The sequence below is a fragment of the Xiphophorus hellerii genome, chromosome 18 (assembly GCF_003331165.1).
Source record: "Xiphophorus hellerii strain 12219 chromosome 18, Xiphophorus_hellerii-4.1, whole genome shotgun sequence".
Classification (NCBI taxonomy): Eukaryota; Metazoa; Chordata; class Actinopteri; order Cyprinodontiformes; family Poeciliidae; genus Xiphophorus; species Xiphophorus hellerii.
The window spans coordinates 11,493,090-11,516,231 of record NC_045689.1 but is presented as its reverse complement, the minus strand read 5'-3'; the positions used below and the strand labels follow the sequence as shown (position 1 = coordinate 11,516,231).

At 39.0% G+C, this 23,142-nt stretch overlaps 1 protein-coding gene across 1 annotated transcript; it reads left to right on the top strand.

Moving 5' to 3' along the window:
• The first annotated feature begins 824 nt into the window (after positions 1-824).
• Positions 825-21,628, top strand: chrd (chordin). The gene is made up of 21 exons (XM_032545814.1): positions 825-1,258; positions 4,167-4,270; positions 4,373-4,496; positions 7,238-7,384; positions 7,566-7,683; positions 7,909-7,996; positions 9,878-10,019; positions 10,180-10,317; positions 10,419-10,501; positions 12,853-13,000; positions 14,878-14,984; positions 15,115-15,394; positions 15,530-15,771; positions 16,354-16,467; positions 17,057-17,248; positions 17,374-17,467; positions 17,577-17,633; positions 17,785-17,888; positions 18,098-18,361; positions 18,472-18,565; positions 20,855-21,628. The coding sequence occupies exons 1-21, from the start codon at positions 1,114-1,116 to the stop codon at positions 20,917-20,919; spliced, it is 2,850 nt and encodes a 949-aa protein (XP_032401705.1). The 5' UTR covers positions 825-1,113; the 3' UTR covers positions 20,920-21,628.
• The last annotated feature ends 1,514 nt before the right edge of the window (positions 21,629-23,142 follow it).

Here is a 23,142-nt window from a genome sequence, read left to right as displayed (position 1 = left end):
CATATAACAATTAGTACCATCTAATAAACTGACAGGTTAATTATAATCCATATTAATCAATCTTACCATTCTCTGCTGGTCAACAAGTGAAAATAAAAGCTGTCATCTTCAGTTAAATTCCAATAAAATTGTTTTGGTAAGATTGGTTATCAGTAACTAATGTTAAAGTTGAACAATTATTGAATGTTACATTTATTAAATAAGAAGCTATAGTTAAATTTACTTAATTTCCCAATTTCTTTTAGTAGCGCTATGCAGCATAAAAGGAAAAAACTGTTTTTAGTGATTTAAGCAAATGCTGTTTTTCAATCAGACAGTCTCCTCAGTTCGGTCCTCAGTATCAATAAGATCATTGATACTGCACCTTTTCCAACTGAACCCTCTTATATGGTTGGAAAACCACATATGTTTATTTACAATTGTTAGGTTTTGAACAGTATATTTACAAACTAATGTGCCTAGTTGAAATTAAAACATTCTAATGTCTAATACTTCACACACCCCAACATTTATTTTTTGTATCTAGTTTAAAAGTTTTATTAGTAAATTTGTTTTTCTCAATCCAGTGTCAAAAAACATTGGCAAATTGGAATTTCTTTTCTCCCACAAGTTTTTTTTTTTTTTACCTGATCTTTGCAGCTGTAGACACAATAAATCAGACGCTGACTCATTTCCATATCTTAGGCTGTAGTGAATTGTCAAGGCGTCCATTTCCCTTTCCATCACCCCCCCTAACCCATCCTTCATCTCTTCAAGCCCCCTCTCCCTCCTCCTCCTTCCGACCGGTGGCTGCTTCAAGCTGTCAGAAGGAGGCTATAAAACAGAGAGGGGCGGCTCTGAAGAGGCTGCTCATTTTTGGGGGAAATACACACAGTACAGTTACTTTGTGTCCTGACTGAGGGGAAAAAATACCTCTGTTTGGCTGAGATTGATGATTTAAAACAGGCGTCTTTTAACCTAATAAAAACGGACAGTTGGAGGCGACGGGGAAACGTTACAATTTTTCCGTGAGGTTGAGTGAGAATTTGCGCTAACAGGCTCCAAAAGAATAAGAAATCGTTGGGTGTTTATTGAGGAGAGAGAAACTAAAGCCTGCTTTGTGGAGGGTTTGGGATGCTGGCTTCCCGCGCGCTCCGCTGCTTGCTGTGCGCGCTGAGCTGCGCGTGGTGGCTTCCCACCGGGACAGCCTCGCGCCTCAAGACTCCTGCGCTGCCCATCCAGTCCGAGAGGGAGCCGGTGCCCTCCAAAGGCTTGGCAGGTGAGTGAATCAGCGTTGTTGCCGATACTAACCATATTTACTGTCTGCCTCTGAACTTGACCCTGTGATAGGCTAGCGAAACTCCTTACATATGTGTTCCGTTTTTTAAATATGGCTGCCTTCTGGACCGCCTGCAAATCACACAGAGAGCCAATGAAGACATTTATTTAAAGCGCAAAACTTATTCTAAAACGTTTCATAAAGCAGACTCCGAGGGCAGCATTGAGCATGAAGTGGCTTAAGCTCAAATTTTGTGGATTTTTAAGAAATGAAAGCTTAGAAATAAATATTAGTCTATTCAATGGAAAACAGAACTAACTAAAATAATCCTTAACTCATTTTCTTATATGTCGAATGTCTAAAGGGCTATTTTAACACATGTAAAAACTCTGGATTAACTTTATTTCGCTCTTGCAAAATCTAAGATGCTTTCTATAAAATGGTATTTATAATTTGATAATCATTACAGATTTCTTAAAATGTAGTTTGTAACTTGTAATTTAACTTGTGAAAACGGAAACGTGATTATATTAGGGTCCTCTGAATGTCGTCTATCTTAAAAAAAACTACAAAAACTAGACATGTCACATCTGGCATTGTAATTTTCTTGGATGGAACTGTTCTAATGTGTTCTTTTTGGTTTGCTAGCTAAAGGTGGATTCATTTTAAAAACAATATTACCTAGACTGGTCAAACCTGGAATAAATTAGTCAAAATTCGTAACACTATAAAACAGTGAGATTTGTGAAACCTTCAATAAGTTTGTGGAAACTCAATGAGGGCAATTTTCGGGCTTTACCAATAGTATTGTAGGTTTTTAAGATAAAAGGTTGCAAACAAGCCAAAATGGCCTTAAAATGGACTTTTTCTAAATAACAATGATAATAATAATAATAATAACCCAAATCCTTCAAATTAAATGAAGGTTTAACAAATGACAGGCTGTGTTTTATGGAATCTCTCCTGAATGCAGCATAATAAAAACCTCAGGTTTAACATGACTAGGTGGTGTAGTTTATAAAATGATTGCATTCTCTGATGTTGTGAACAAGCTAAAAAAATGTAAAATAACTTTTTAGTCCAATGTTGAAATTTTATATAGGATGCCAAATTCAGAGTCTTGGTCAACATTTGAATCGGGTTTTGTGAAGTTGGCCACAATGCTGAAGTTGACAACCAATTTCTGACTCTCTGCTAAAGTGAGAAATGGTAAGCTAATTTCTGAGTGTTGCTAAGTGGCTCCTACAAGTCAAGGCTGTAAGACTCACATAAAAATAAAGATAACATCTAAAAGTCTCCCAGTCTAATGACACATGTTTTATCTTCACACGTTTCCCTTCAAACTTCTTGTAGTGTTGCCGCCTGTTTTCTCCTAAAGCAAGCGCCACACCTCTGAGTCATAACTGCTGCGAATGCCTTTTGATTCACGCAGGACTCGATGTGGTTTTTATAAGGTAACTACTCTTAAGAGTTCAAACTAGTGAGGAGCTTCGTGGTAACCACCGCCTTATACCATGTAATTCAGAGCTGGAAACTGTAATCAATCGACTTTCCATTACAAGCGCTGGCTCCTGCAGAATGATTTATTTGAGCAGAGACAGACAAGTGGCAGGCGAAGCGAGCTGCTCACAGTTTGGCTCTGTAAGTTAGTTGGTGTGTTTAAAGTGTGCAGTCACTTTATTGTAATTATAACGTGGTAAAACTTTGTGAGTGTTATACACACTGCTTGTGGGCAGTTCCCCAAACACGAGTAACTATAATACTCCTGTAGGGCCTCAATGTGACAAAGGCTCAATTATCCTTGTAGAAATATAATAATAATAATAATAATAATAATAACACAAAGTGCTATTTTATCTGCTATAAAAACAATATACGATCAACTAGAACATTTTAGAATCATGACTGTACTTGAGGAGCCTTAAACTGACAAGAAACTTCACATTTACATTTTAGCGTCTTGGATTTGATTAACCTCTTGCTTATCATGATAACCAAGAGGTTTTCATAATCTCTTGGGTATTGAAGTTTTACAGTTTTTCTGTACATAAGCAAAAGTCTTCCTATTTATTTCCAAGTCTTACTGGTGTTTTATGGTGTCGTATTATCTATAAACTTTAAAGTGCACGGTAAGATAACTGAAAGAGCCTTTTCCTGTGATTTATGGCAGACTTTATAAAAAATATTGGCATGGTCTCCCCCATGTTTTCTTCTGGCTCATTTAGATTAGACAGGATGGGGGCACCAAAACTCCAAAGGCATCCAGGAAGTTTTGTTCAACTCCTACATGCCTGGGCAGGAAAGTTTTTGAGATCTATTGCTTGTTAAGTATTAAAATGGTGGTTTAGTCCTTGTAATCTGTCATCAAGAAAAATGTCAAAATATGCAGGTTTGTTTACTTAAATTCTGGAACCAGTTATTCCACTTTTACACCCAACAGCTTATTTTGTTTATTATGACTCCAAGGAGGTTCTAATGACTAAAAAAGCATAGGACGTGTCATTTTTTCCTTTTTTTTCTTCAAAATTAAAATAAAAATCTAATTAATTTTACGCTAATCTTTGCAATCAGTGTGGATCAATCTAATTCGAGTCTAACTAGTATAATAAGTATTTTATATTTTGACCACATATGCAGTTCACACTACTTATACCGTCACATATTTCTCACATATAACACAAGCCCACTCATTTTGACTGAAAAAGCGAATAACCAAAGGAAAACTAATTGGGGGGTTTTTAACACTTGTGACGCCCTCTAGTGGATTGGCATCCTGTGGTAAGCCATATTCCTCATTTTGTTTTGTTTTTTTGTTTCATGTATTTGTTAATAAAGTTCTATATGTGTTCTAATTTACTTATTTTCTGTTCAAACAAATGATGTTTAATCAGCATGGGGTGTTTCACAGGATGCTCCTTTGGAGGTCGATTTTACTCCTTGGAGGAGACCTGGCACCCAGATCTAGGGGAGCCCTTTGGTGTCATGCACTGTGTCCAGTGCCACTGCGAACCTGTAAGTCTTGTTGGACTCTGATTCCGCTCTTTACTATCACAGATTGTGCATTATTTAATGAAAAGGACATTCAACCTACTGGTGTATCTGCTTGTCTGGCAGCAAAAGAGTCGCAGGAAGGTGTCGGGTAAAGTGAACTGCAGAAACATCAAACAGGACTGTCCCACCCTGGACTGTGACGACTCTGTTCTGCTTCCCGGACACTGCTGTAGAACCTGTCAGAAAGGTACTCATGCTCTGCCTCAAACTCAACACCTGTTTCCCCACAAAGGATCAGTTTAGATTGTTCTAAATGCATATATCTTTTGGCTGACAGGGTCTTGCAAAAGCTTCCTTTTGAGCTGTTCTCCATTTGTCATATTACAACCACAAATATTTGTGTATTTTATTGGGATCCTGGATAATAAACAAACACCAAGTTGTAGAAGGAAAACTATACCTGTTTTTTTGTTATTTCAAGTAGAAATCTGAAAAAGTGTTGTGTGTTTGTGATGTTCACAAACACACAAGTCTATTCAATGATTTTCGGCTTTAATAGGTCTGAAAAATGCTTTTATGTCACAGTGATATGCTTTTGTGTAAAGTGTTTTATCTTAGCTATGGTTGCTTGTTTATGGTCCTTGTCGTCCTGAAAGATGAAGCTCTGTCACAGTCTTAAGCATTTTGCAGCCAGCAGTTTCCACAGACCTTTTGGTCTCAGTTTAATTTAGTCTTTTCTCAGCTTTTCAGTGTAATTGGGAAGCTATGCCTTGGTAGATTTGCAGTTTTGTCATTCTCTTTCCATTTTCAGACGATACATTGAACGGCACTGTGAAATATTCAAAGCTTGCTCTGTTAGCCAAATCATTCTTTGAACTTAACTTCTCTATAACTTTCTCCCTGACTGGTCTGCAGTGTTCCTTGGTTTTCATGATGCTGTTTGTTCTCCAATATTCTCAAACAGCTGGATTTACTGAGAACAAATTACACACAACTGGACTCTATTTACTAATTAGGAAACTGATGAGAATAATTGATTGCTATTAAATGTGTTTAGAAGTATCACAGCAAAGGTGCCCGATTACAAATGTGCTCCAAACTTTTCAGCCAAAAATATTTAAAATACAATTTAACATTCATTCCATCCCACCATGACAGCAAAAAATAAGCACTCCCTTTCTTACTTGTCTCCTTTTTTGACCTCATATGAATATTCATGACGTAGTCACATGTTCACTAGTTAGATTTCAGAACAGCTGGTGAATGCATCCAACATCTTAATTGATTTTCCACTAATTTGACCATAAGTGAAAGCCACCTACCTTGCCTCTGCAATTCTGCACACACTCAATTCCACCTTATTACAGAGCTGGAGAGCTGCCCTGCACAAACACACAAACACACACTGGGTGGGTGTTTTTCTGCCGTGGGTGTCTGGTAATGGAATGGAAAGTAAAGGTAGAGCACTGTTGTAATTTATGTTGTATGTGTTCGTAAGAACTGTTCAGCCCCCTTTATGTATGCGTGTGTGTGTGTGTGTGGGGAGGTGCGTGTGTGTGTTGTGGTTACGTCTTAAGGAAAAGGTCGAGTGTGTTTGTCTTAGCCTTGGCACCATCACACCTGGTATGTTTGTACAAGTGATGGAAAATGTGTGTTTGTGTATGCACATGTGCGTGTTTTATTACTTGGTGCACCTGAAGATACAGTATAGCTAAGCAAGGAGAAGTGAGGATGACGCAACCCAGAAGAACTTCAGAGAAGAGTTGAAGGAGGCTTGTGGGTGTTTTGTGCCAGCCATATATACTGTGTATATATATATATATATATATATATATATATATATATATACTTCTGTGTATGTGTGCACCCCTGTGATATTTGTGTGTGTGTAAATCAGACACAGGAAGGATAGGCAGACAGTTCGACTGAGCATGTCAGAAAACAACCTTGGGAGAAATAACATTTGGATGACTAAGAGGCAGCGTGTGGTTTTCATTCTCAAGAACATGTCAGAAGACTGTAATTGGCTGAACAAGCACCCCTGCATGTGTTACTATGTGTTTGTGCATGTGTGTGTGGAGTTGTGAGGGTTGCACATTACATCAGGATGCACAGCAGTTTGTGAGGAACAGTGGGTCTTTGTTGAGATCGCACGCCAGTGTCACTTCCAATCCTCCTGAAGCTCATCAGCTATAAGACACAGTGCTGGATAGCTGTTCCTGGCCAAGAAATGAGGAGGGAGAAAGTCTAAGATGTCAGGAAGATGGAAACCTCCATATTATTTTGGTCATATGTCTAATCAGCCAAAATCAGTTTCAATCCTGACAGATCTCACATACCTATCTGTCACACTGTTTGCACAATGGCCAGGCTTTGGGTTCATATGTGGGCCAGACGTTAGAGGACACTCTGACAGAATGTGTTTTGAATTGTTTGGATTTATGTGGTTTATTTTACCTGGTACTGACCTTGTTTCCAAGATGAGTACTAAGTCAAAACCAAAATATTATAATAAAAAAGTGTTTAATCTCAGGAATCCAAACAAAAATTACTTCACAATGACTTCACAAAATTAAAAATAAAGTTAGAATGGCAAACAGAGACTGGAGTGGCAGATTGGCGTTCTGTCCTGAGTTTTAAGAAAGGAAACCTTTGAGTATGTTCTGTCTGGCTAAAGCAAAAGTGTCCAAGTATCTTAGTGTCTGGTTAACAAGTGAGGGTAGGAAGGAGTGGGACATGAATAGACAGACTGAAAACTTATTTGTAATAATCTAGGTTCTGTTTCTGTCTTTTGTGACAACAAAGAGCTGAGCCAATTTCAATATACTAGTATCAGGACCACAGACACCCACATATGGTAACAAGGTATGGATCAAGAAGTCAATTGACCTTTCACCACTTCGACCCATCTTTGATAAGTGGAAGGCAACAAATAGGACAGCTGCTTAATTTAGCACAATAAAGTGACTTCTTTTTAAAATTCTGCAGGTGCGGTTGACAAAAAGCAGACTGATATTATGCTGGAGACCTTTGAGTATTTCCATGAAAAGGGCAAAGAGGACGACCTCCACAAATCCTACAATGACAGATCCTATCTGAGCTCTGAGGACACGGGCCTCGGAGAAAGCCGCACAGGTACAGGACACACGCACACACACGCACGCACCCCCGCACACACACACAAATAGATAAAACCCAATGTTCACTCTTTCATTATGCAGGTGGGGAAAATAAATGGAAATATAATATTTAATTTGCCACATCTATCGACAGAGTAGAGTGATGAGTTTGCTATGCCCTTTCCTACCCTCTACAGACTTTGTGGCGTTATTGACCGGAGTGACAGACTCATGGCTGCCCAGCTCCAGCGGAGTTGCCAGAGTCCGTCTTTCTCTGACCAGAACCATGCTGACCTTCTCTGTTACATACCAAAGGTAAAACCAGATTTCTCCAGAAGAAACAAGTCTTTTGTTTAATTTCCCTTGACTTTTCTTTGGTGTCACAAGTTGTATCTGCTGTTCAAAAACAAATTTTTGCTATGACTGTTGACAAAATAGAGTAGAGAAAGTGTTCTTAATCTGAATGAGAATGATTTTGTTTTGGTTTTGCTGCCTGTTTTTATACTCGCATCTAAGTGAAACTTTACCCTCTCTCTCCAGAATCGGGCGCCCCAGTAAAATAGCCATCTTGGACTCAGATGGGACTCCTGCTTTTGAATATAAAGTCCCCAAAGGACAGACGGACATGGTAAGACATTACTTTCATGGGAGCAGACAATCATATCCTTTTGGCTCCATCTGAGTTGTATTTGGTTTCCCGCACATGTGTTTCCTGAGAGATGCCGGGAAACCAAGCAGCGACATGATGGATGCTTTTACAGCGGGATTGTGTGCTCAGGCTCTGATTTGTTTTCTCATAACTCACAGTAACATCATAAACAATAAACACACATAGAGAGTCGGTGACACTTCCTATTGGCTTTAGTGCCCCGTTTCTGAACTTCAAACTGATTGCAATCATTATTAGCACACAGTCAGTCACAACAGCTTTTCAAGTTTAAGTCAGTTTTGTATTGATAAATCAGGTTACCTATACTTCACTGGATGCTCCCTCAGGTTTGTTTGCATTACTATATGTGATTTCCTGCCAAAATACACACATCTTCACATTCCACTTTGAACACAAACACTGTTCAGTGAGACAGGAGCCCCCTAAATACAGGTCCCAGAAATTGGCCCATTATTATTTTTAGATAAATGTCAGAGTCAAGCTCCAGAGGACCTCAGAGAAAACACTGTGGCTCTGAAATAGAAAGGAGGAGGGGAGTTTGCTGAAGCAGGACTTTAAGGGAGAGAGAGAAAGAAAGAGAGGGAATTTTTCACACATTACATCACTGCTTAGCATGGCGACAGAGAGTATTGCTAATTAAAATGGAGATTACTCCTGAACTCGGAGTTATGAGGTGTCGGCAGTCTGCCACATTTCTTCCCTCAGCTCAGAGGAAGAAGTTTTGGTTTTATGTTAAAGCCCTGTGGCCAAGAGTTCAATGCACGATCACAAAACTTTATGGATCTAGCAGATGGCAAAGGGTTCCCTATCTGCTTTTATTTACAGTGTTTTGCGAAAGTATTCATGACCCTCAAACGTTTCACATATTATCAAGTTATAGCAAGCCTAATGTATATCATTGGGATTTGTTGTGATAAGGCAAAAAAAAAGTAGTGCATAAAAGTGAAGTGGAATAAAAAAATAATGGTTTTTTTAAGTAAACCGTTGAAAAGCATGTTTGTTTTTATTAAACCCCTTAAATCAATGCTATGTAGGATCACCTTTGGCTGTAATTACAGATGCAAGTCTTGTTGGTATATGCCCTTACCACTTACAGAAATGGAAACATTTTTCCTCAATCTTGACAAAATAGGACAAGCTCAGTTAGAGTGGATGGAAACCATTTTTGAAGAGTATAACCTTTTAGGCTTGCCTTGGATTTTCAAGGCAAGCCAGATCTGAACTTTGACTGGATCACTTCAATACATTTGGAAATGCCTTGATCGAAATCATTCCATTGTAGCTCTGGTTGTATCAAGTCTTTTGCAGCATAATGTAGGTTTTCTTTCAGCACTGTCTGATATCTCCCATTTAACTCTGACTAGCTTTAATATTTCTGTTGAATAACAGTATTTCTAAGGCATGATGCTGCCATCATGGAGTGATGTGCTTTATTAATTCCCCATCACATAGGCTTTTGTATGTAAACATTCAGTTTTATTTTTATATGACTCCTACATGACTTGAGGCAAATTCCAAACAGTTTCTGCTACATTTTCATAAAAATATCCCAAACTTGGGACTTAAAGCTCTAACTTTTCCTCACCTATCTGCTTTGTTCCTGTATGTTTCAAGATGCTGTTTTTTTGCACTAATATTCTCCAACTAGCCTCTGAGGCCTTCACAGAACTGATGGATTCATATTGAGAAGAAATTTTAAATACTGCAGGCACTTTGTCTAAATGTGCTTCCAGGAAGAACTGAAAAAGGGTCTGATGTATTCTAAATCCGTTGTTCATGTGCATTTGCATCCTAAATGTCTCCAACACTGCACCTGTTTTGGTCGGTGTTTGTTTGCAGATCTGTGGAGTTTGGAAAAATTTGGCAAAACCTCTCTTGCGAAAGTTGCAGTCTGAGCAACTGCGCATCAGCATGACCATATCCACAGGCAGACGAGAAGAGGTGGTTGGAAAGATCATCAAACACAGAGCGCTGTTTGCTGGTGAGACTGCATGTGTGTTTTTAATGCATGCATTCTTATTCCTGTTGTCTTCAACGCATCGATTATGTTGAGTCTTAAGTAATGCAAAAGAAAGTTGATTGAAAATGTTTAAATGCGTGGTCTGATAACTCATGTCACTGTGCATGCTTATTATGTGCAGAGACATTCAGTTCAGTGCTGACCTCAGAGGAAGAGAATGCAGGAATGGGAGGCATTGCCATGCTGACGCTGAGTGACAGTGAGAACAACCTTCACTTCATCCTCATCCTGCAGGGTCTCATCAGACACAAGGACAAAGGTGAAGGAGACACACAAGAGTGGACACTGAAACTAAGATGTGATTCTTAATAAAGTTATGTCAGTTAAATGAAAAAAAAAATAAAAACTCTTTCTCCTCAGAGCCTGTTTTGGTCCCAATCCGAGTCCAGCTGGTGTACCGCCAACATGTCCTAAGAGAGATCCGGTCCAACATCACCTCTAACGTGAGTAACAATTACACATCCATCATTATCAGTTTGGTCAGAGACAGAAAGAACTAATAACCATTTTGAAAAAGATTAGTTTTATGCTGACTATTATAAAACAGTGGCAGAGTTTTAGGGGAAAACATTTTGCTCTGAATGTTTAGGAGAAAAGTCTTGTTTCGGGTTAGAAACGTATGTCACATCGCCAGAGTCGCACTGTTGCCCCCGCCCCGTTCCCATCTACTCAAGGAGACGGATGTGGTTTTCTCGCCACATCCTAGCGAAGTTATCGTGGCGCTTGTATCACAGCTCAGCATCCTGGTAGACGGTGAGGGAAAATTTATGGAGGTGCAAGGACACAAAGGAAAAGGGAAAGTGTGTGTGGAGAGTTTGGCATGAGACAGATAGTGGCAGGGTCTGAGACATAAAGGGAAGCGTGGGGATAAAAAAGGATGCGCCACCTCTCACACATGTCAGTGGTTAGTGGTCTGTGGGCTTAGTAGAAGGAGAGGAGGGTGGAGGGGGTGTTGAAAGGTGCGTCTGGTTTTAATTCTGCCAGGAAGGGACGATGTTTCTCCTTTGATCCGTCTGTTTACAGAATGTGTCCTTGACAAATATTGTGTAAGATTTGAGCTTAGCCACTGCTTTCTGACCTATTAAACTACACAATGACTAAGAAGCCAAGCTCCCAACATATAATGTATTATTTCAAACCCAAGACAATATTAGATTATATGCTTCAAGTGTTCATGGTTCTCAAACCCTTTAACATTTTAAGACATTACAAATTTAAACATCAGTGTATTTTTTAGAATTTTATATGATGCCACACTAAAGTGGAGGGAAAATTACTGTATGTAAAGTTTTCTTTTACAAATCAAAGTCTAAAAAATGCCCCGTGAATATGTATTAAGCCCTGTTTCCTCTGATAGCCTTCAATAAAGTCATTTGCAAGTATGACACATCTGGAGAACAGCATTAATTAGGAAATTATTTAATCAGATTAGACCAAAACTGGAGTGATTTTCAAAACACAAACTAACTCTGGACAGTAACAATCCCAACACGGAAATATGATGGTGCCAGCATTACACTGTGAACATTTTTCCTGCTTTTTTTCTGCAGGAAAAAGGAAGCTGATCAGAAAATGTAGGGCAGAACTGGAAACAAAATCATCTGAGGCAAACATCCAGTTTACATTAGGATGCCGATTCTAAACATATAAAGCCATGCATATTATAAAATGGTCTAGTAAGTCAACTGGGAATTTGTGGAAAGATTTCAAAATTGTTGTTCACATATGCTCATGTTCCTTTTTGACTGAGCTTGAGCTACTTTGTATAAAAGGATGTGTATACATTTTCTGAATTTAAATGTGCAAAGCTGGAAGAGACATAAGGCTCGCATCTACAGATATTGTTTGCTGGACCTTTTCAGGTTTTTATTTTGTAAAAAAAAATGTTGAAAAGCGTGCTTTAGATTTGTCTAGCTTAAAAGATCCCAATAAGTATATTAAAGCTTGTGGTTATAACTTGATATATTGTGAAATAGTAGACATAGACGAGCAGCCTTATTACTGCTGTGTTGCTGCCCCGCTCCATTAACACCAGACCCTAATATATCCATCTGCACATTGCCTCCCCCTCATTATTCGGTCCATTTTTTTTCTGCAGCAACATAACCCTCTCTCAGTGCCTCCTCTCCTCTATTTTTGAGCTGTTTTGGCTGCTCGCTCTGTGGATTTATGCTTCGTGTATATTTATATTGAACCAAGGCCTGAGGGTCATAAAAGTAACATTTCTTTGACACACTCATACATATGTCCTATTAATCCAACATTTCTCAACGTCTTCATGGAATACTGTCAGTCCCGCTTTAAGTCAGAGGCCTCTCAGTGTGAAACCAGTGAAAAAAATATGAACCATATTTTTGCCTCAAGTCGAATTGCGCGTGTGTGAGCGGGGTGATTATGAGGTCGCGTTGTTGCGTAGCAGAAATGTTTGCGTCTCTAATGGATTTGGACTCTGTCATTTCTTTGCGACTGTCGTATTTATTCAACCTCAAGATGATTTAGCTGCCACGTGATTTGTTTTGCTCTCTGTTCCATTTTTGTTTAGAACAAACACAAACAAATGGAGCTGGACACAAATACCGAGCCTGTCTTTCATTTAAAGAAGTTGGGGGGTGGTTACTCTGGTGACAAGTCAATGTTGCATAAATTTCATGTCAACAAGATGTAACACTTCATTGTGACATTTTCATTCCTGCTTTTGAAGTCAGTAATTAATTTTTTTTTTTTTTTACCATTTGTGGCTTTCTGTGACACAAAAACTCTTTTAGCTTTGTGCTAACAATTTAAATTTGTGCAGGATCCAGACTTTGCTGAGGTGCTGACAGACCTGAACAGCCGAGAGCTGTTTTGGTTATCTCGTGGTCAGCTGGAAATCGCCGTGGCAACCGAGGATCAGGATCCCCGACAAATCTCTGGCTTCATCACTGGGAGAAAATCTTGTGACAGTGAGTGATTTTGCTCTAAGAAACCTGAATACTAAGTGATGGGGTACAGGTATTAGATAAACACTAAATAGCACATTATTGTGAAAAGGAAGAAAATGCTCAATGGTTTTTCATATCTTTTACAAAAAGTGTTATTTTCAACTAGTACTCATTCTTTGGAGTCTGCTGCAAGTCTTGGGCATGTCTGCTAGTTTTGGTAGTACAGACATCTGGCTAGTAAAGACTTAAATAGAGACGCAAGTTTTTCCCATTCTTCTTTTCAAAACAGCTCAAACTGCATCAGATTGGACGGAAAGCATCTTGTGAAGTTTCCCACAGATTCTGAGTTAGTTTTGGGTCTAAACTTTGACTGGGTCATACTAATGTAAATATGCTTTGTCGCTGCTGAGGAGAAGCATCCATGCTGCATGATGCTTCCACTGCCATGTTTCACTCATGATGTTTAAGACTTAGACCAAAAGGACTTCTAATGTGTTTATTTTAACTAATGGCTTTAATTTTTACATTCTTAATGAACAGCAGATTTGTAGAGGTCAGGATTAATGGCTGAGTTGTGCAGTTTTTTAAAAGTTATATTTATAGGTATTAGATTACAGTGGGCTGAATACAGATGCCTGCCACACTTTTCATGTCTTAATTTGTTGAAAATTCTGGAAATGATGTAGCAGTCTTCTTCCATTTTAAAATCCCAGTAAAGCACAATAAAGTTTGTTGTTGTTACTTGACAAAATGTGAAAAGGTTCAAGAAGTACTTTTTTTAAAACTCTTGGATCTGGTTCTGAGAAGCAGAGAAAAAGAACACAGTTAAAAACAGGGGTTGTGTTGCTGCGGTACTCTGTTCATCCATCTGTGGCTGGTTGTGTCATCCTCCATAAAATACTTTCTTTCTGAGTCCTTCCTTTCAAATCTTATCGATGTGGGGAAAGCTGTGTTTATAGACCTAATGTTGGACTTGCTGTTTCACAGAGGGTCTGCACACGTGTGGGTGTGTGTGTGGTTGAAGCCGTAAGAAAAGGGTTTTAGGAATGCTGTGGACTGCCCAAGTTTTCTTCAAATATAAAAACATGAACACATGTCCTTTTCTGTGCGACACACTATTACTATTTGAACTTAATCATCATGTGTCCACTGCTGTGAAATGCTTTGATTTCAGATTTTATTGTCACAGACTGGGATTTATCACAAAAATATATGCTTGTTTGTAAAATGTGTACACACACACACTCACATGGTTGCTGCCAAGGTCAGTGTGCTGGACCTGGTTCCTTGTGTCGGTGTTCCAGCATTTTGATTAACAGCATGTGACGTAATCTGGTAAGAATTCAGGTCCAAAGTTCTTCTTTCCCTCTCTGTCTCCTCCATGTCTCAGTCCCTCCGTCCGCTGTCCTCTTTGTGCAGCTTTGGCATCAGTTCTCATGTATGCTGTTGTTCCCTCTGTGTCTCATATTGAAAACTTTCTCTCCACTTCTGTTACTTATTACCTTCTGTCCCCCTCAGCTCAGTCTTTATAAGGCTCACTTCATTCACCAGAATATACCTCAATCTCAGATGTAACCTTCAGCATTTTCTTATGCAAAGTTGTTTGTGTGCAGCAGCATGGATGTTTTTGGTATGACATAAGCAGACATAGATTCTTGGCTGTGATTAAACTTAATTTTTCACAATAAGAGACAAAGCTATAAGAAAAAATAACTCAGATATGTGCTTCTGCTGCTGCAGAACACAAGTAGGTATAACTTGCCTCTTTTCCTTCATTCAACTAAAAAGAAAACTTAATTTCCACTGCTTTTGTTATGTGTGATGGATAAATTGATGAGAGAAATTATGAAGTCCTTGTTATTTATATTTTTACACGAATCTGTCTTTGTCCAATTCAGCTATTCAGAGTGTGATGTCCAGCGGCGATGCTTTGATCCCAGGGAAGACAGGAGGGGTGGGTTCTGCCATCTTTAACCTCCATGGTAACGGGACATTGGACTACCAGGTATCAGTCTCTTTCACTCATAAGCAATGTTTGTGTTTTTGTTTTCAGGAAACTTCCCTTTCTGAGGTTTTGATTCCACAGACTCAACAATGACCTTCTCTGTATACTAAAATGTTGTTGTGTTCTGCAGGTTCAGGTCGCAGGTCTCACAAGTGACATTGTGGGTCTCACAATAGAACTGAAGCCGCGGCGTCGAAACAAGCGCTCTGTCCTTTACGATTTAACTGCGGAGTACAGCAGGGCGACTGGGCAGTCGGTGGGCAGCTGGAGTCGACTGGAGGCCCGACATATCCACATGCTGCTGCAAAACGAGCTCTTCATCAATGTGGCCACGGCACACAGCCAGGAGGGGGAGCTCAGGGGGCAAATCAAAGTCCTGCCTTACAGTGGCCTGGAGGTACCCAGACATGGTGAGGACCAGTGGAGTGAAGACAAACAGATTAAGAAACATCTAAACAGTAAAAAAAAAAAAGCACATTGGCCTGCTTTGAAAATATACTACCATACATTTATTGTCTTTTTCTTTCATTTTCTGTCTCCTCAAGAGCTTCCCACTCCTCTGGCCGGGCATTTTGTGTCTCCACCGGTACGAACTGGAGCATCTGGCCATGCCTGGGTGTCTGTGGATAAACAGTGCCATCTGCACTACGAGATAATTGTCGCAGGTCTTAGTAAGACGGACGACGTGACCATGAACGCCCACCTACACGGACTGGCAGAGATCGGAGAGCTGGATGACAGCAGCACAAATCACAAGAGGCTCCTGACGGGTTTCTATGGCTCTCAGGTCCGTCTGCTTGTCTGCTTACAAATGTTACTGTAGACCATTCAGGTCAGAAGTTAAAGTTTTTGTTTTGCTTTGAATATAAAAAAATTAAAAGTTGTATTTCATATTAACAGACATTAACGATGCAAAAATATTTAGATTTTAAAGCAGGGAAATCAATAATCACATTTGACTCACTTATTAGGTGCAAATATGCAATGTTAAACTGTTACTATTAAACATTTTTATTACCATTCAAGCCTGTATTTGGCATCAAACATGGTGCCTGTGAGGCACAAGATAAGTTTGAAGAAACAAGATAAGTTTGTGTTGGAAAGGAAAATTAAATACTGCTAATATCTCTAACTCGGCATCAGTCAAATGGGTTAAATGGAAGTAGGATATACAATGAAAGAAAACACTTAAATATATATATATATATATATATGTATATATATATATATATATATATATATATATATATATATATATATATATATATATATATATATATATATATATATATATATTCTTTTCTTCAAGCATCACTCTAAAAATGTCTCAATAAAATATGATATCTAAAGTATTGTATCTACCCTGCAGGCTCAGGGGGTTTTAAAGGACATGAGCATTGAACTACTGCAACATCTGGACCAGGGAACAGCCTTCATCCAAGTCAGCACCAAGCTGAATCCTCAGGGAGAAATACGAGGACGGGTATGCAATGAAGTCACGTAGTCACTAATTTTAATGTCGTTGTCTCACTTTAGTGATATGTTAAGCCACAAACTTCCACAATACTTACTAAGGTCTTAGCAATTAATGACATAATTTGTTGCATGTTTCCTTTGGGATTTTACAGATTAAACACTGGTACTGAGAATCAGGAAGAGTAAATGCTAGAAACAATCAAAGTGGTTGCTGTTTCCCAAATAGCTATGAAACAGTCGGTGAAGGGGTTCTGGCAGACCTGATCCACAAAAGTGGCTAGGCACTATGCTTTTTAAAATGTGGTATTTAGAGAAGGTGCTCTGCATTATAAAAGTCCTGCAGCTTCTTTAACCACTTATTGTTTTCACTGGCAGCTGTTTCTCTACAGGGCGTTTAGTTCATTTTATTGGCCTACAGGAACATACAAAGAGACCACAGTTGGCTGTAAACCCCACAGGTGTAATGGTTGATCACTTTGTGAGGTCGTCTTTCATCCCAATTTAATTCTCTACACATTTCACACACACTTTTACTTTTCTTTTTTGTTCAAATGCCATCCCTCTCCATCTGACTCCATTTGATGATGCATTTCCAGGTCCATGTACCAAACAGCTGTAAACTTGGTGCCCCAGCAGAGGTAGAGGAGGCTGAGTTTGATGACCTTTTCCTGAATGACCCAGAGGAGCTGAAGAAAGACCCAAACACCTGCTTTTTTGAGAACCAGTATCACGCTCATGGTTCCCGCTGGACTCCCAGCTATGACAAGTGTTTCACATGCAGCTGCCAGGTAAAGAGAGCACTCACATCTTGCTGCACATGGCAATGTTTTTATGCAAGACATTTTGCTGAAGTGCTAATCTAACATTAGCATATTTACTCTGATTTCATAAAACATTTTTTTTCCATCTGTAGAAGCGAACAGTGATCTGTGATCCAGTTATTTGTCCAGAGCTGACCTGCTCCAGAACCATTCAACCCGAGGACAAATGCTGTTCTGTCTGTGATGGTACGGTCAACATTATGTTGGGGATTTTAAAGTAATTCATAGATGTTAGAGTGCTCTCCATTGCTATCCATAAGTTTAATCATTTTATGACTATTCTCTCCATGTGCAGAAAGAAGGGAGCCCAAGGACATAAAAACACCAGAGATGGTGGAGGAACATTTAGAAGGTGGTGTTATAACTCTACTCTGTTTTTTACCTTCTTTTGTCTTTTATGTTTTCTAACTGCTGTTTTGTTTATGAGATTTTAGCTCACAGATAAACTCTAAAGCCCCTGTCTTACCCGACAATCCTCTTGGCTTACATTTCCCATCACTCAGGTTGTTACTTTGAGGGCGACCAGAAGATGCATGCCCCAGGGACCACATGGCATCCCTTTGTTCCTCCCTTTGGATACATTAAATGTGCGGTCTGCACTTGCAAGGTAATAAACATCAATAAATAGGCTCACATCTGGCTGAGTTTACATCTCAGGGGCTCTTTACGGGTCGTTTGTGTTGTATTAGGCTGCAAAGAATGTGAAGGGTAGAGAAAATTCTCCTCTGTACTTTAAGAATGTTCATACAACTGGAAAGAAAAGTCACATTTTTCTAAAGAAAAACTGTTTCCAATATGTTGTTGTTTTAACCTCAGGGCTCTACTGGGGAGGTCCACTGTGAGAAGGTGACGTGTCCCGTACTGACTTGCAGTCACCCAGTGAGACGCAGCCCCTCTGACTGCTGCAAGGAGTGTCCAGAAGAAGAGAGGACCCCTGCAGGCCTGGAGCACAGCGACATGATGCAAGCGGACGGCCCACGGTACTGCAAATTTGGAAAGAACTTCTACCAGAACAGCGACAGCTGGCACCCCTGGGTGCCCCTGGTGGGCGAGATGAAGTGCATCAACTGCTGGTGTGATGTAAGCATGAAGGAGCTACATGTTTTTGCTGAAACCCAAATGAAATCCAATTTTTCCCATCAAATGAAGAAACTCTTACTATTGCTTTCTCATTCTCTTTTTCTCTACAGCATGGAGTTACCAAGTGTCAAAGGAAACAATGTCCTGTGCTGACCTGTTCTAATATCACCCGTACAGAGAGCTCATGCTGTCCTGAATGTGCTGGTAAGGAATGAACACATGTTGATTTACATATTGTCACCTTCATAAAATAATGACCTAAGTCTTTTTTTTTTTTTTTAGAAAATCACTTTTGGCAAATAATACCTTAGGCCATTATTTTTAGGAAAGTGACAATATTTTTATGAGGAGTGCATTAAAATTTTACATTTAAATGCAAATCTATGTCTTTAAAACAAATCTAAACTATTACTGCATGCCTAGATGCTGTGTTGTAGTCAAGGCCACCTAACCCGAGACCAAGACAAGACCAAGACCAAAGCCCCACGCTATATGACACAATAAAATGTGAAATATGATCAAAATTGCTAATCAAATTGATCTGAAAGATTCACATTCCCATAAAAACACATAGATATTAAATACTTAGAGCTGAAATAAATTTAACCAATATTAAAAGCAGAACAAACTCTTTGTTCTGCTTCTCTAAAAAGATAATGCCCTGGGCATTTGCCCATATCATTCATGTCAGAAATCATCACTGTCTGCACCATTAAACATAGCAATTGAGGCAATGCCCTGAAGGTAAACAATGCTCAACTATGAACACTGACCAAAGAGCAACAAGCAAGAAGTAACCAAGCACAAGGCGCTCACCATGACTGTTCTCACCCTCTCTCCCACTGCATGAGACCAGGCAGCACAATACTGACACTTTGAACGAAAACAATCAAAGGCTCATGCTCTGCGTGCTCTTTCTTTCTTGTGTTTTATTTATTTGCTAATTAAATAAATATCAATGTATATAATTAAATTAAAAATGATAGCTATTGTAGTGTACACAGAGCAATACAAGAACAAAGAACGGCTCTCAGAGAGGCTCCAGTCCTGTCTTCTTAGTAAAGAAAAGTTCAGAAGACTCGGATTGTTCGTGAATGCCACATCACTATATTGCAGACTTTTGGACACAATGTTGTCCCATATAGGCGACACGTTAGTCAACACCTCCTCACATTCAGAGCAGTGAGTGTCTTTTTTTTTAATCACAAATGCTTATGTGTCTCTATACAGCTAGCTTTGCTAACATCACGTCAACGGAGCTTACCTTTGTTTGAGCTTCTTTTCTAAGTGACGAAAAAAGTTAGACGTAGTCCCCACCGCCTGTGAAAGCGAAGCGCTGCTGAATTAGCTGTCGCCGTCGGATTTCTTATGATTTATGCAGATTAGACAGACATCTTCTGCCTCTCAAAGGAAACCACTGCGCATGTCTTGGAGCGCCGCGTGTGAGTGAAAGGTGGGGAGCAGGGGGGTAACAGAAACAGTAATTGGTAAGTCAAGTTATTGCTTGGATTTTAATCGGTGCGTTTTGCATCCAGTGAAAACAAACATGTCAACAAATAAACTGGACAGTATGCTGTAAGTTTAGTGATATTTTCACAGTTGCGGTCTTGACTGGTCTTGAAATAAAATCCCGAGTCGACCGAGACCGGTCTTAGTCTCTCGAGACCAACACCGCCTAGATGTGAAAGTGTTGTTTGTTGTAGTTCTTGAGTTGTATTGCAGTGTTTCCAGCTATTATTAGCTAGTTTTCAGATCCATCTAACCCTTTTTAAAAAATAAATCAAATAAGAATAAATCTAACAACCTTTCCTACAGAAAACTAAACCAACATGAAAAGTTATAAACATATTTGAATTCTGAACTCTACATATATTTTTTGTCTCACCCATAACATTATTCATCTCTTCTGCTGCTGCTTGCAGGCACATTGTCTGCAAATTAGGCCTTAATCTTATTAGCGACTTCTAGCAACTTTTAGGGCAGCTGACTAAATCCCTGCTGTGGAGTTGGCAACAGCGTTGCACTTCTGTGTTGGCAGAGGCAGCTGTTAACACCCTGTTGCCTTACTGGTTGACAACACGCAATTACATAAGCACTGAAAAATCGCCTTCTACTTTAAAAACTGCTTGTGCAGCAACATTTATTGTTTGTTTTTTTTTAGTCTTAGAAGTATTAGTGACAGACAAGATCAAATAATCTATGAGCACTGTGGGAAAACCACAACTGGCTAGCTGTTAGCTGCTAACCAAGCAAGCATTGGCAACTGATTCTGAGCTTTTTTATTGACATTTAACTCAAAAGTTTTTTGATTTGTCGTTTTGACTGTTTTTAAAGTATCTGTACGATATTTGTTCATCCTATACAGAACCTCTGACTATCAAACATGAGCTAGAACATTTAGAACAACAGAGATCCTTTAGAACAGTTACATCTGTGAAACAAACAAATAATTTTGTATCACATTTTTCATTCATTTTCTTATCTTCTTCCTAGATCAGAAAGAGGAAGCTGATCTGATGACAAAAACACCAGGCAAAAGACGAACCTGGAAACAATGAGGATGTGGAATGTCCCCACTTTAGAAATGAGCCCCAGACCCCCTTTTCTAGAAAACAGCGCCCTCCTCCTCCTCATCCCACATGGACCTATACCCAGAGCTGCACACTGGGACCCCCTTATCTCTCCTGACCCAACACCCACCCTGTTATCAGCTTCAAGATTGTAAAGAGGAGAGCCGTGCAGAGACTGAAGGGAGTTCAAATGCAAAATAAGGACTTTAAGTGAAGCGGTAAAGCTTTGGAGAGGACCATCCTAGCGTTACTCACATGCTGCCTTCAATGTTTGTTGGAGTTTAACCGTTCCTAAACGGGTGAAAGGTGAAGCTGTATGTCCAACGCAGCTGTTCATCGGACTGAAATCCAGGTGGATTTTAAATAGTAAGTGTTGGGAGAAAAAAGCAGTTTGTATCGACAGAGCTTATATTTGAAGCACAGCCATAGTTACTGCGGTTCCCACTGGACACAGCGATGGAAAATGTTACTTAAGAAGGCGTGAGTGTGTGAATGTAGGTATCCGTGTGTCTTTCTTTTACTTCCTTTGGGTTTTTTTAAAGTGTGAGTAAGTGAATAGAAGAAGCGTATCTGTGCCCACAAGCCTACAGCTTTTATCTGATGTAAGAAAATATTTCCATTCTGTATGACTCTCATTTCTGACAGGATCGCTCAGTTTTTCTGGGACAGAGCATTAAAACACCTTCTGTTTATATCATTTCGCCTCAGCTTTGGTTCTTCCCGTTTTGCTTTAAGTCATTTTTGTTTTTGCTTTTTTCATAATTGTGAAATATGAAGCAGGTTTGTATTTTGTATTTATTGAATACTGTTGAAACAAAATAAAAAGGGTTTGTTAGTAAAAGAGGAAATGTCTGCTGATTTATAGATGTTGCTAAGGTTATACACCCATTTCCTCTTTTAGCTGCTGGGATTTTACCACGCTTCTTTAAATACTGCAATAAATCATGCTTCTACTAATATCAGAGCAATTGCTGAGAATCACGTCAGAGAAGCTCTTCAACAAATCCCTACCATCCGTTTTCCCTATTTTTCTCTATTTCCTTCTTTTTCTATTTTGCTTTCTTTCATTTTCTAGGTTGTGTTTTTTCCCTGTCCCTATTTGTGAACAATAAAGATTCATACACAGACACACACACACATGCAGGGGAAGAAAATAAGACAAACACACAGGGAAAGCACACAGATGGAAACATAAACAGACACTCACAGACTGACACATGTCCAAAATCCTGAACGTGGAACACACACTTTGTTGCCAGCAGTTTTTCCAACACATGGCTATAAAGCTGTGACTGCTGCGCTCTCCTGGTCAAAATATATTATTACACTATGATGATGAACTTATTTTAAAAAGAGACAATGTACAGTACAACTCAAATGACAATGTCACCATTTGATGGGCTAATTCACATCTGCAGTCCTCTGACAAGTCACAAAAATGGATACACAATAACTACATGATTTTTTTTATTTGTATTTTTGTTTTCTAGTACACATGTCTGCACAAGAAAGTTTTGTTGAAAAGTCAGGATGTTCTTTCTTACAAATAATAATTTTCAATTTTTATTTTATTATGTAAAAAATATGACTAAGGCCCAAAGAACAGTAAATTAAAAAGTCCTTAAAGAGACGATTAAAACAAGAAACAGCTAGAAAACCTGGAGAAATCCCATGCAAGCACAGAGAGAGAGAATGAAAACTATAAAAAGGTTTTCCAAATTCAAAACTATTTTCTAGTTTCCATGAGTGTCATCACAGCACTGTGCCAGTAAGACGGGGATTTATACTCCTCCATTTTTCTTCTTGACAAGTTAACTTAGGACTGTGCTGTGAGTCAAGCTTTGATGATCACAAAAACACACTCTTGGCTGTTTATCAAACCCTATTTCTAAGTATTCTAAAAACTGAAATTGCATAATATAAAATAAAGGATTTGGCTAGAACACAGTCTGACTGTAGATGCCTAAATTTAGCTTCTTTACAGAGTCACTGTATTAGGAAGTAGCAACATTAAAATGTCTGTTTTACATCCTTGAATGGTCAAGAAAACCAAACAACTCAATCAGACTTTTTTTTTTTGTTTTTGTTTTGTGGTCATATTTAAATGTTTCAGATACTAGGACATTCCATAACAAACAACGATAGCCGCCTGATCAAATACAGAAAAAAGTTTTTAAATCAGAATTTTATTTATTAAGCGATAAGAAATCT